Source organism: Scyliorhinus torazame, chromosome 22 (genome assembly GCF_047496885.1).
Source record: "Scyliorhinus torazame isolate Kashiwa2021f chromosome 22, sScyTor2.1, whole genome shotgun sequence".
NCBI classification, from domain to species: Eukaryota; Metazoa; Chordata; class Chondrichthyes; order Carcharhiniformes; family Scyliorhinidae; genus Scyliorhinus; species Scyliorhinus torazame.
In genome coordinates, this window is record NC_092728.1 from 111,984,204 (window position 1) to 111,997,000 (window position 12,797).

Below are 12,797 nucleotides of genomic sequence, written 5' to 3' on the forward strand. Positions count from 1 at the left end.
CCTCAGAACATTGAAGAAGTATTTAGATGTGCATTTGCGATGCCACAATGGGCCATGCGCTGGGAAATGGGGTTAGAATGGTTCGGTGGTTGATTTTGACAGGCGCAGACTCGATGGGCCGAAGGGCCTTTTCTGTGCTGTAGACCCTGATGACCGAATGGCATCTTCGGACAGGCCTTTCCAGGGAATGTTTTGTTCTTGTTCCTGAGGGCTGTCTCGGCTTTGCATTTGCGCCTGCTTCAGCCAGAGCAAGTTGGCGGGTTGTCTTTGGGGCTGTGCAGCGGGAGTCCGGGGTTGGGGTGGAAGGGGTCTGGGGCGGGTCTATGAAGGACCAGTTACCCCCACCCTGCTCCAGCAGTTCTGCACAGCCCCTCTTGCCATCGTCCTTGCCAGATTCCTCCACTGCAAAGCGTCCCTTTCTTTCAACCAGAATTGGTAACCGTCGCTGGAGTTTTCTTTTACATTTAATTTGTGAAATTAAAGACGAACAAACATTGTGACATATTTTAGGAACTGCTAAAGTTGATTTTGAGAAGTTTCAGCAATTTGACAGATTTCTCTGTCTGTACATCATATTCAGGAATTACTCACCCTCACCATCTCTCTCTCTCACTTCATCCCAGACACTGGAGCCTGCTGGACAGGGAATGGTGGGGTATGCCAGACAGTGGGAATGCTGGACACTGGGAATGGTGGTCAGTGGGAATGCTGGACAGTGCGAACTCTGGACGCAGGGAACACTGGGATTAGTGGTCAGTGGGAATGCTGGACACTGGGAATGGTGGTCAGTGGGAACGCTGGACAGTGGGAATGCTGGACAGTGGGAATGGTGGGGTATGCCAGACATTGGGAATGCTGGACAGTGGGAATTGTGGACACTGGGAATGCTGGTCAGTGGGAACACTGGACAGCAGGAACTCTGGACAATGGGAATGCTGGACACAGGGAACACTGGGACTGGTGAACACTGGGAACACTGGACACAGGGAATGCTGGACACTGGGAATGGTGGTCAGTGGGAATCTGGACACTGGGAATCTGGACACTGGGAATGGTGGTCAGTGGGAATGGTGGTCAGTGGGAATGGTGGTCAGTGGGAATCTGGACACTGGGAATGGTGGTCAGTGGGAATGGTGGTCAGTGGGAATGGTGGTCAGTGGGAATGCTGGACAGTGGGAATCTGGACACTGGGAATGGTGGTCGGAGGGAATGGTGGCCAGTGGGAATGGTGGCCAGTGGGAATCTGGACACTGGGAATGGTGGTCAGTGGGAGTGGTGGTCAGTGGGAATGCTGGACAGTGGGAATCTGGACACTGGGAATGGTGGTCAGTGGGAATGGTGGCCTGTGGGAATGGTGGTCAGTGGGAATGGTGGTCAGTGGGAATGCTGGATAGTGGGAATCTGGACACTGGGAATGGTGGCCAGTGGGAATGGTGGTCAGTGGGAATCTGGCCAGTGGGAATCTGGTCAGTGGGAGTGGTGGTCAGTGGGAGTGGTGGTCAGTGGGAGTGGTGGTCAGTGGGAGTGGTGGTCAGTGGGAATCTGGCCAGTGGGAATCTGGACACTGGGAATGGTGGCCAGTGGGAATGGTGGTCAGTGGGAATCTGGCCAGTGGGAATCTGGACACTGGGAATGGTGGTCAGTGGGAGTGGTGGTCAGTGGGAGTGGTGGTCAGTGGGAGTGGTGGCCAGTGGGAGTGGTGGTCAGTGGGAGTGGTGGTCAGTGGGAATGCTGGACAGTGGGAATGGTGGCCAGTGGGAGTGGTGGTCAGTGGGAGTGGTGGTCAGTGGGAATGCTGGACAGTGGGAATCTGGACACTGGGAATGGTGGCCAGTGGGAATCTGGACACTGGGAATGGTGGTCAGTGGGAATGGTGGTCAGTGGGAATCTGGACACTGGGAATGGTGGTCAGTGGGAATGGTGGTCAGTGGGAATGGTGGTCAGTGGGAATCTGGCCAGTGGGAATCTGGACACTGGGAATGGTGGCCAGTGGGAATGGTGGTCAGTGGGAGTAGTGGTCAGTGGGAGTGGTGGTCAGTGGGAGTGGTGGTCAGTGGGAGTGGTGGTCAGTGGGAATGGTGGTCAGTGGGAGTGGTGGTCAGTGGGAATGGTGGTCAGTGGGAGTGGTGGTCAGTGGGAGTGGTGGTCAGTGGGAATGGTGGTCAGTGGGAGTGGTGGTCAGTGGGAGTGGTGAAACCTGGGTGTTTGATGTGCTGTTGTTTTGAGACTTTGGGCTGTGCCATTTGACTCTGGCTCGGACAATCCTCTATTAAATCCTGTGTGAAATGCCCACATTGAAATAAACTGGCCATGCGCAAGAACAACCTTTTCCAGGGAATTTTAGTGTTGGATGAGATTAAAGGGCATAGCCTCCTGTCCAGTCTTGATGTTCACAACAGGTGACTTGTGAATATTATTCTGACCATATGAGGGTGAAATGGCAGCTGCAATTTCCCACTCCAGGTTTACTGGTAACAGTTATTTGGGGGGGAATTTAGAGAGAATGTGCTTTGCCAACACTGCCCAGCATTTACTCTTTCAGATTGTAAAGAATTAGTCGGACTGTTTTTCCTCAGGTTAAACAAAGAACAAGATAAGTTTATTGAAACTAATTCACAAACAAAAAAACCCCAAAGTAAATTGCACCTACTATCCATGGTTCGTACATATTCGCCTGGGCCCAGTACACAAGGCAGAGTAAGAGAATAGGCTGATAGAATATTTACAGTTTGTGAAAGGTTAAACAGAGGATTGTGTGGTTAGCTGTTCCTTGGCTGGTCTCAACATAGTCTCCACATTGTGGCCGTCTTGTTCCGTTGTCTTCTTGGGTGTCGTTGTATGGAGCAGTTTTCCACATTTTAACCCTGAAATGTTCCCCCCTGTTCACAGCATCTTTCGCTTCTCAAGCTAATTATTTTGCACATCTGGGCACCTCTTCTGAGAAAGCGAGAGGCAGAGACAAACAGGGGACAGCTTCAGTAGCCTGTGTTCAGTACACCATTGTCAATCTCTCCTTCTTGGTGAGGCTCCTTAACCTGCCTCATTGGTTGCTAATTCCGGACAGATTCTGATCGTTCATGCTGCAGTTATTGTTTCAAAACAGGATAATTGCAACTTGATATCCCATTTCAGAAACCTTTGAATCGTCCCTGGATGGTGTAACCCCATCAGCAGATGGAGACTGTCACACTCGAGGCTGCTGAGTGCCTTTTTTTCATCCCACTTGGTGGAATGCAACATTGCCTGGATTGTCACATCTGGGCAGTTTGCTCATTGTCTCTTCGAAGGATCCAGACAGAAAAAGAAATATTAGAAATGGTATCTTTAAAATGCACATGCCCATTACAAAATCAATGTGTTTCTAAGCACCCCCCCCCCATCCCCCGGGGCACCAATCCAAAACCTCCCTCCATGTTCTGGCTTCGAGACCTCACCCCCCCCCCCCCCCCCCCCCCCCCTGTCCCCCCAGCTCTGGGTCCCCCCCCCGGTCCCAGCTCTGGGTCCTCACCCCTTGAGGTTGCTCTAATTCTGGTTGATCGTCCTTGCCCAACTCCTCCTGTCGGTCTCCCAATCCCACTGCGTTTTATTCTCTCACCGCTGCATCTTTCCATCTGGTCTGACCCCTTCTTCTCCTTTCTGACTCCTATCTCCATCACTCATCTTGTCTGTCTGTGTCTGTCTGTCTGTCTGTGTCTGTCTGTCTGGGTCTGTCTGTCTGGGTCTGTCTGTCTGTCTGGGTCTGTCTGTCTGTCTGGGTCTGTCTGTCTGTCTGGGTCTGTCTGGGTCTGTCTGTCTGTCTGGGTCTGTCTGTCTGTCTGGGTCTGTCTGGGTCTGTCTGTCTGTCTGGGTCTGTCTATCTGTCTGTCTGTAACCATACCATTGTACCCTCATCTCAGCTACCTTTAACTGTACCATAGAATCATAGAATCCAGACAGTGCAGAAGGAGGCCATTCGGCCCATTGAGTGCTCTTCTGAAAGAGCACCCTGCCCAGGCCCACTCACCCACCCTATCCCCATAACCCCACCTAACCTGCACATCTTTGGACTGTGGGAGGAAACCGGAGCACCCGGAGGAAACCCACGCACACACGGGGAGAACGTAGATTTACTGCTGTTTATATTTCATGATGTCAAACGGTTTATTGTTGATAGCTCACAGCTGAGTCAGAATCTGCAGTTTTCTGTGATTTAAGTATCAATAAATCTCTTCTGCAGCGATTTTGGATCCACTCCCCTTGGGCTCCCTCAGTCCAGCAGCTGCTGTCTCTCTCTCACTGCGTCCTGTCACCCCCTCTGGCCCTCTGCTGTTTTGAACCTTCGCTGTTTGACTCTGAAAGCTGCAAGGCAGCTGTCCAGTTGTGACTCTGTACACGATGGTCTAGCTTTCGTTACCCCCTGTTTGGGGTCGCAGTGAGGGACAGACACACATGACCCGAGTGCTGGTGGACACTCGGTTTGATCGGGTTTTGTTGTGTTGGGGAGGGACAGAGATACCAGGCGGAGATTCGAGTTTTTATGCAGCGAGTTCTGATCTGGAAGTCGCTGTCTGAAAGGCAGTTAGCAGAGTGAATAGGAACTTTCAAAAGTCAATTAGATAAATACTTAAAAAGTAAAGAGAATGAAGAGTGATGGTTAAGAGCAGGTTAGGGTGACTAATTGGAAAGATCGGTCAGAGAGCCAGCACAGACGTGAAGGGGCCGGATTACCTCCTCCGGAATATTGGGATGAGTGGATTACTTGTCCTCACCATGAACCCATTTCCCTCGGGACAGATTTCCTCCCTCTCGTCGTGTGAAGCGGAACTCATCACACTTGGTATTGCTTTTGAACTTGAGATGAGCTTCCAACTTCACCACTAAAACCGCCTATTTCCACCTCCTCTGACTTCACCCATCTTCACCCCGTCTCAGCTGATCCGCTGCTAAAACCCTCATTCATACATCTCGAGACTTTCACCCCTCACCTCTGCGCTCACTGACCTTCCCTCGCTACAGATTCAGCAGTACCTCGATTTTAAAATTCTTCCATGAGGTCAGATCCATCTATGGCTTTACCCGCTTCCTATTGCCCTAATGTTCTCGACAAGCCTCCACTTCCTCTGTTCCTCCATTTCTTGCCTCTTACAACCCCGATTCCCATCACTCCACCTTTCGCAGCCGTGCCATCAGCTGCCTGACCTCTAAGCTCTGGAATGTTTCCTAAATCTCTCCACGTCTCTCTACTCCTTGAGGATGCGCCTGTTTGACCAAGATTCCACCTGTCCTAATATCTCCTTCTATTGCTCAATGTCAGGCGTTGTTTCGGAACTCTCTTGTGCCGGACTTGAACAGGTGAGGATTTGTCTCAGTACAAGTAATTCTGTCTTCTAGAAGAGACTAAAAGCAGGTTGGACAGTCTAAGAATAGGAGGCTTACTCTTTCCCTCAGAGGATCGTTTGTGGAATTCTCGACCCCAGAGAGCGATGGGGGTTGGGCCATTGAATTTATTCAAGGCAGAGTAGACAGATGTTTGATTGACATGGGGGTCAAGAGTTAGGGGGCAGACAGGAAAGTGGAGTTGGGGCCACAACCTGACAGCCTTGATCCTATTGAGAGATAGAGCAGGCTCGCGGGGCTGAATGGCCTCCGCCTGCTCCTATGGTTCTAGGAATTTGAAGTTCGGAAGTAGCATTAACATCGCCCAAGAAAATCATTCAGTCAAAGAAGTGATGGTCAGATGGTCGTTCATTGGCTTGAACAGGGTGATGGAGAGGGAGCGAGAGAGGGAGCAGAGGGGGAGCGAGAGACGGAGCGAGAGAGGGAGCGAGACAGGAAGCGAGAGAGGGAGCAGAAGGAGAGCGAGAGAGGGAGCAGACGGGGAGCGAGAGAGGGAGCGAGAGAGGGAGCGAGACAGGAAGCGAGAGGGAGCGAGAGAGGGAGCGAGAGAGGGAGCAGAGGGGGAGCGAGAGAGGGAGCAGATGGGGAGCGAGAGAGGGAGCGAGAGAGGGAGCGAGAGAGGGAGCGAGAGAGGAAGCGGGAGAGGGAGCGAGAGTGGGAGCAAGAGAGTGAGCGAGAGAGGGAGCAATAGGGGGAGCGAGAGAGGGAGCAGAGGGGGAGCGAAAGAGAGAGCGAGAGAGGGAGCAGACGGGGAGCGAGAGAGGGAGCGAGAGAGGGAGCGAGAGTGGGAGCGAGAGTGGGAGCGAGAGTGGGAGCGAGAGAGGGGGCAAGAGAGGGGGCAAGAGAGGGAGCAAGAGGGGGAGCGAGAGAGGGAGCGAGAGGGGGAGCGAGAGAGAGAGCGAGAGTGGGAGTGAGAGAGGGAGTGAGAGAGAGAGCAGAGGGGGAGCGAGAGAGGGAGCAAGACAGGAAGCGAGAGGGAGCGAGAGAGGGAGCAGAGGGGGAGCGAGAGGGGGAGCGAGAGAGGGAGTGTGAAGGGGAGCGAGAGAGGGTGCGAGAGAGGGAGTGTGAAGGGGAGAAAGGGAGCGAGAGAGGGTGCGAGACGGAGTGTGAAGGGGAGCGAGAGAGGGTGCGAGAGAGGGAGTGTGAAGGGGAGAGAGAGGGAGCAAGAGAGGGAGCAAGAGAGGGAGTGAGAGGGGGAGCGAGAGGGGGAGCGAGAGAGGGTGCGAGAGAGGGAGTGTAAAGGGGAGAGAGAGGGAGCAAGAGAGGGAGCGAGAGAGGGAGCGAGAGGGGGAGCGAGAGAGAGAGCGAGAGAGTGAGCGAGAGGAGGAGCGAGAGGAGGAGCGAGAGTGGGAGCGAGAGTGGGAGCGAGAGAGTTGAGAGAGTGAGCGAGAGGAGGAGCGAGAGTGGGAGCGAGAGTGGGAGCAATAGGGGGAGTGAGAGAGGGAGCGAGAGGGAGAAGGAGCGAGAGGGGGTCATAGACAGAGGGAGAGAGAGGGGATCAGATACAGAGGGACTGAGAGAGGGAGCGAGAGGAGATCAGATAGAGAGGGAGATAGAGAGGATCAGATAGAGAGGGAGAGACGGAGCGAGAGGGGATCAGATGCAGAGGGAGAGAGAGAGGATTTGATAGAGAGAGGTAGAGAGGGGATCAGATGCAGCGGAGTGGGTACAGCTGGACAGATAGGCTGTGGTGTAAAATGTAAATGTTGCCACAATTCCCGAGGACCACAGGCCGCTTCCCCTTTGAGGGGGGGAGCTGACTGGTGGTGATTTAACCTGAGGGTCACCACACCTCAGGCGAGGGGCAGGTTGGGAGCTTTACGGGAATTGAACGCACATCGCTGGTCTCGCTCAGCATCATGAACCAGCTGCCTGACCCCTGCTCTGGGCTAGTGTTCGGGATGAAACACTTTCAGTCGTAAGTTGTGAATATTGCAGATGGACTGTTTGAATGTTGAAAACCGTCCAATCAGTTAACAAGCAGCCTGCTCACCAAGATATTGGTACGGCAGCGAGAACCTTGTGGTGGGGTGTGGCGATCAGTGCTGAGAGGGTAGGGGCAGTGTTTGAAGGTGAGTGATTACGTGATGAAATCTCCAAGGCCAAGTCCAAATAGAGTTGGCCACCCTCCCCCTCCACAGGCAGTAATTGGGTTCTTGGTCCCAAGTGTGAGACCCTCATTACCCCCCACACTTGATGTGTTGGATGGGGTGGTGTCCAGAGCTGCCACACTGTCTGTTGTCAGGAAGCAATCCTTAAAGACCGGGGCAGCAGCTGTGACCAGGCACCTGGCTACAGCCGGGGCTGGGGGGGGGGGGGGGGGGGGGGGGGGTCCTGTTCAGGCCTGGCATTCCCTTGACGTTGGAGGTCCCACTGAGGCTACATGCTCCCTTCGGGTCACGCCCGCTGTCAAGGGAGGTATTTTGGATGCCAGTCATCGCGGCTGTCACGTTAACCCCTTTGTCTCTTTGTTGTAGGTAATCTCTGCCATTTCCAGAATCTCCCATCATGCTGCTGTCCAGAGTAAAGGCATCAGGTAACCATGACAATGTATTCGGTTTCCCTTGTCAGTGGTTTGTATTTGCAGCAGTATTTCTGCTCTGTGAGTGTGAGAGGTCTGTCTGTCTGTGGATCCAGCCACCTGTCTGTGCCTGTGTCAGGGTTATGGGTTTAAGGGGCAGAGTCTCCATGTGTGAGGCAGTTTATCGATGATTCTCTGTCTCGAGGTGTGAAAACAGCAAGAAGTGTGAGTGGGCGTGACTGTCAGCACCTTGGGCGACCTTACTAAAGGCACCGTATGAATGCAGCTTGGTGTGTGTATGATGTGTGTCTGCATTGTATCCTCTCCAGGGCCACGATATCCTTCCTGAGGAACATTGCTCAAAACTGGACAGAGACATGAGCTCGTTCTCTCTTCACAGTTTCCCATCATTCTCCCTTTTTATTTCAGATTTTCAGCTTCTGCAGTATTGTATTTTTGCCACTAATCCAGATGTGATCCAAGTGGGGGTTACACATCTGCAGCTTCACTTCCATCCTTCATATTCCAACTATCTGGTGATATCAGCCAACATTCCATTTATCACAGAATAATAGTAGAGCCAAGGCCATCCATCCAGGCTGCACACCTGACCTGCCGACCTCATCCCATTTGCCAGCACTTGGCACTTTATCCTTTTGGTATCTGTTTATCAGCTTTAGTTTATTCTGTGCTTGGAAACCTTTATCTCTGCTCATTCCCAGTGCCTCCATTCTCCTCATTTGTAAAATGCTCCGATCACTCTGAATTGGATACCTCCCACTTCCCCACATTCAACTCCAGCTGCCAGATTTTCCCACTCACTAAATCTATCAATGTCGCTGCAACTTTCTGCCTCTATGTCCAGTATAAAAATAATCTTTATTGTCATAAGTAGGCTTCCATTAACACTGCAATGAAGTTACTGTGAAAAGCCCCTAGTCGCCACATTCCGGCACCTGTTCGGGTACACAGAGGGAGAATTCAGAATGTCCAAATTACCTAACAGCACGTCTTTCAGCACTTGTGGGAGGAAACCGGGACACCGATCTGCAGGCGGGCCTGTGCCGTGGGGGCACTCCTTCCATCCGCGCCGACCCCAGTAGGGCTCCGCCATGGCTGGCATGGCGAGGACAACCCACTGCGCATGCACCGGCCAGTCTGCGCATGCGCCAGAATACACCGGCCAATCTGCGCATGCGCCAGAATACACCGGCCAGTCTGCGCATGCGCCAGAATACACCGGCCAGTCTGCGCATGCGCCAGAATACACCGGCCAGTCTGCGCATGCGCCAGAATACACCGGCCAGTCTGCGCATGCGCCAGAATACACCGGCCAGTCTGCGCATGCCCAGAATACACCGGCCAGTCTGCGCATGCGCCAGAATACACCGGCCAGTCTGCGCATGCGCCAGAATACACCGGCCAGTCTGCGCATGCGCCAGAATACACCGGCCAGTCTGCGCATGCGCCAGAATACACCGGCCAGTCTGCGCATGTGCCAGAATACACCGGCCAGTCTGCGCATGCGCCAGAATACACCGGCCAGTCTGCGCATGCGCCAGAATACACCGGCCAGTCTGCGCATGCGCCAGAATACACCGGCCAGTCTGCGCATGCGCCAGAATACACCGGCCAGTCTGCGCATGCGCCAGAATACACCGGCCAGTCTGCGCATGCGCCAGAATACACCGGCCAGTCTGCGCATGCGCCAGAATACACTGGCCAGTCTGCGCATGCGCCGGCCAGTCTGCGCATGCGCCAGAATACAGCGGCCAGTCTGCGCATGCGCCAGAATACACCGGCCAGTCTGCGCATGCGCCAGAATACACCGGCCAGTCTGCGCATGCGCCAGAATACACCGGCCAGTCTGCGCATGCGCCAGAATACACCGGCCAGTCTGCGCATGCGCCAGAATACAGCGGCCAGTCTGCGCATGCGCCAGAATACACCGGCCAGTCTGCGCATGCGCCAGAATACACCGGCCAGTCTGCGCATGCGCCAGAATACAGCGGCCAGTCTGCGCATGCGCCAGAATACACCGGCCAGTCTGCGCATGCGCCAGAATACACCGGCCAGTCTGCGCATGCGCCAGAATACAGTCGGTTACACAGTGTGGAACTCCCGAAACACTGGATAAAAGCAAATTACTGCGGATGCTGGAATCTGAAACCAAAAGAGAAAATGCTGGAAAATCTCAGCAGGTCTGGCAGCGTCTGTAGGGAGAGAAACGAGCCGACGTTTCGAGTCCAGGTGACCCTTTGTCAAAGCTAAAGGCAGAGAAAGTGGGAGATATTTATACTGTAGGGTGGGGGAATGAAAGATGAGTGATAGCCACAGAAACCAAGGGAACAGAGTGCTAACGGCAGTCCCCAGAGAGAACAAAAGGTGTGAAAGACCAAACAACAGATAAACTAAGATCAGAGGGTAAACTGTGACAGAGGAAACATGGGGAGGGGGGACATGAGTAGGAGAGAGGGGAAGCAAAGGGGAAAAAGGTAAGGAGAGGGGGGATACGTTAGGGGGGAGAAATATATATAAAGAAAGACAAAATAGATATAAATGGTAAAAGACAGTTAAAATGAAATGGAATGAAAACAAATGGGTCGAGGTGGGGTAGAGCTAATCATCTGAAGTTGTTGAACTCACCTCGACTCACCCTGCGACACACTGCGTGTGTACAGGGATATCACTCTCTGTACAGGGTGTGTGTACAGGGATATCACTCTCTGTACAGGGTATGTGGACCCTGATATCACTCTCTGTACAGGGTGTGTGTACAGGGATATCACTCTCTGTACAGGGTGTGTGTACACTGATATCACTCTCTACAGTGTGTGTGTACAGGGACATCACTCTCTGTACAGGGTGTGTGTACAGGGATATCACTCTCTGTACAGTGTGTGTGTACAGGGACATCACTCTCTGTACAGGGTGTGTGTACAGGGATATCACTCTCTGTACAGGGTGTGTGTACAGGGACATCACTCTCTGTACAGGGTGTGTGTATACTGATATCACTCTCTGTACAGGGTGTGTGTACAGGGATATCACTCTCTGTACAGGGTATGTGGACCCTGATATCACTCTCTGTACAGCGTGTGTACAGGGACATCACTCTCTGTACAGTGTGTGTACAGGGATATCACTCTCTGAACAGGGTGTGTGTACACTGATATCACTCTCTGTACAGCGTGTGTGTACAGGGATATCACTCTCTGTACAGTGTGTGTGTACACTGATATCACTCTCTGTACAGGGTGTGTGGACCCTGATATCACTCTCTGTACAGGGTGTGTGTACAGGGATACCACTCTCTGTACAGGGTGTGTGTACAGGGATATCACTCTCTGTACAGGGTGTGTGTACACTGATATCACTCTCTGTACAGCGTGTGTGTACAGGGATATCACTCTCTGTACAGTGTGTGTGTACACTGATATCACTCTCTGTACAGGGTGTGTGTACAGGGATATTATTCTCTGTACAGGGTGTGTGTACAGGGATATCACTCTCTGTACAGGGTGTGTGGACCCTGATATCACTCTCTGTACAGGGTGTGTGTACAGGGATATCACTCTCTGTACAGGGTGTGTGGACCCTGATATCACTCTCTGTACAGTGTGTGTGTACACTGATATCACTCTCTGTACAGTGTGTGTGGACCCTGATATCACTCTCTGTACACGGTGTGTGTACAGGGATAGCACTCTCTGTACAGGGTGTGTGGACCCTGATATCACTCTCTGTACACGGTGTGTGTACAGGGATATCACTCTCTGTACAGGGTGTGTACACACTGATATCACTCTCTGTACAGGGTGTGTGTACAGGGACATCACTCTCTGTACACAGTGTGTGTGTACAGGGATATCACTCTCTGTACAGGGTGTGTGTACAGGGATATTATTCTCTGTACAGGGTGTGTGTACAGGGATATCACTCTCTGTACACGTTGTGTGTACACTGATATCACTCTCTGTACAGGGTGTGTGTACAGGGATATCACTCTCTGTACACGTTGTGTGTACTAAAATATATCTCTCTGTACAGGGTGTGTGTACAGGGACATCACTCTCTGTACAGGGTCTGTGTTCAGGGACATCACTCTCTGTACAGGGTGTGTGGACCCTGATATCACTCTCTGTACAGTGTGTGTGTACAGGGACATCACTCTCTATACAGGGTGTGTGTTCAGGGACATTACTCTCTGTACAGTGTGTGTGTACAGGGATATCACTCTCTGTACAGGGTGTGTGTACAGGGATATCACTCGCTGTACAGGGTGTGTGTACAGGGACATCACTCTCTGTACAGGGTGTGTGTTCAGGGACATCACTCTCTGTACAGTGTGTGTGTACAGGGATATCACTCTCTGTACAGGGTGTGTGTACACTGATATCACTCTCTGTACAGGGTGTGTGTACAGGGACATCACTCTCTGTACAGTGTGTGTGTACAGGGATATCACTCTCTGTACAGGGTGTGTGTACACTGATATCACTCTCTATACAGGGTGTGTGTACAGGGATATCACCCTCTGTACAGTGTGTGTGTACAGGGATAGCACTCTCTGTACAGGGTGTGTGTACAGGGACATCACTCTCTGTACAGTGTGTGTGTACACTGATATCACTCTCTGTACAGGGTGTGTGTACAGGGATATCACCCTCTGTACAGTGTGTGTGTACAGGGACATCACTCTCTGTACAGTGTGTGTGTACAGGGATATCACTCTCTGTACAGGGTGTGTGTACAGGGATATCACCCTCTGTACACGTTGTGTGTACTAAAATATATCTCTCTGTACAGGGTGTGTGTACAGGGACATCACTCTCTGTACAGGGTCTGTGTTCAGGGACATCACTCTCTGTACAGGGTGTGTGGACCCTGATATCACTCT

At 52.3% G+C, this 12,797-nt stretch overlaps 1 protein-coding gene across 1 annotated transcript in view; it reads left to right on the plus strand.

The window, feature by feature from the left end:
- LOC140398876 (guanine nucleotide exchange factor VAV2-like) overlaps positions 1–12,797 on the plus strand; it is a 400,989-nt gene that overhangs the window by 170,669 nt on the left and 217,523 nt on the right. Inside the window, 1 exon segment of the mRNA XM_072487820.1 lies at positions 7,854–7,912. Coding sequence (XP_072343921.1) covers positions 7,854–7,912 — 59 coding nt within the window.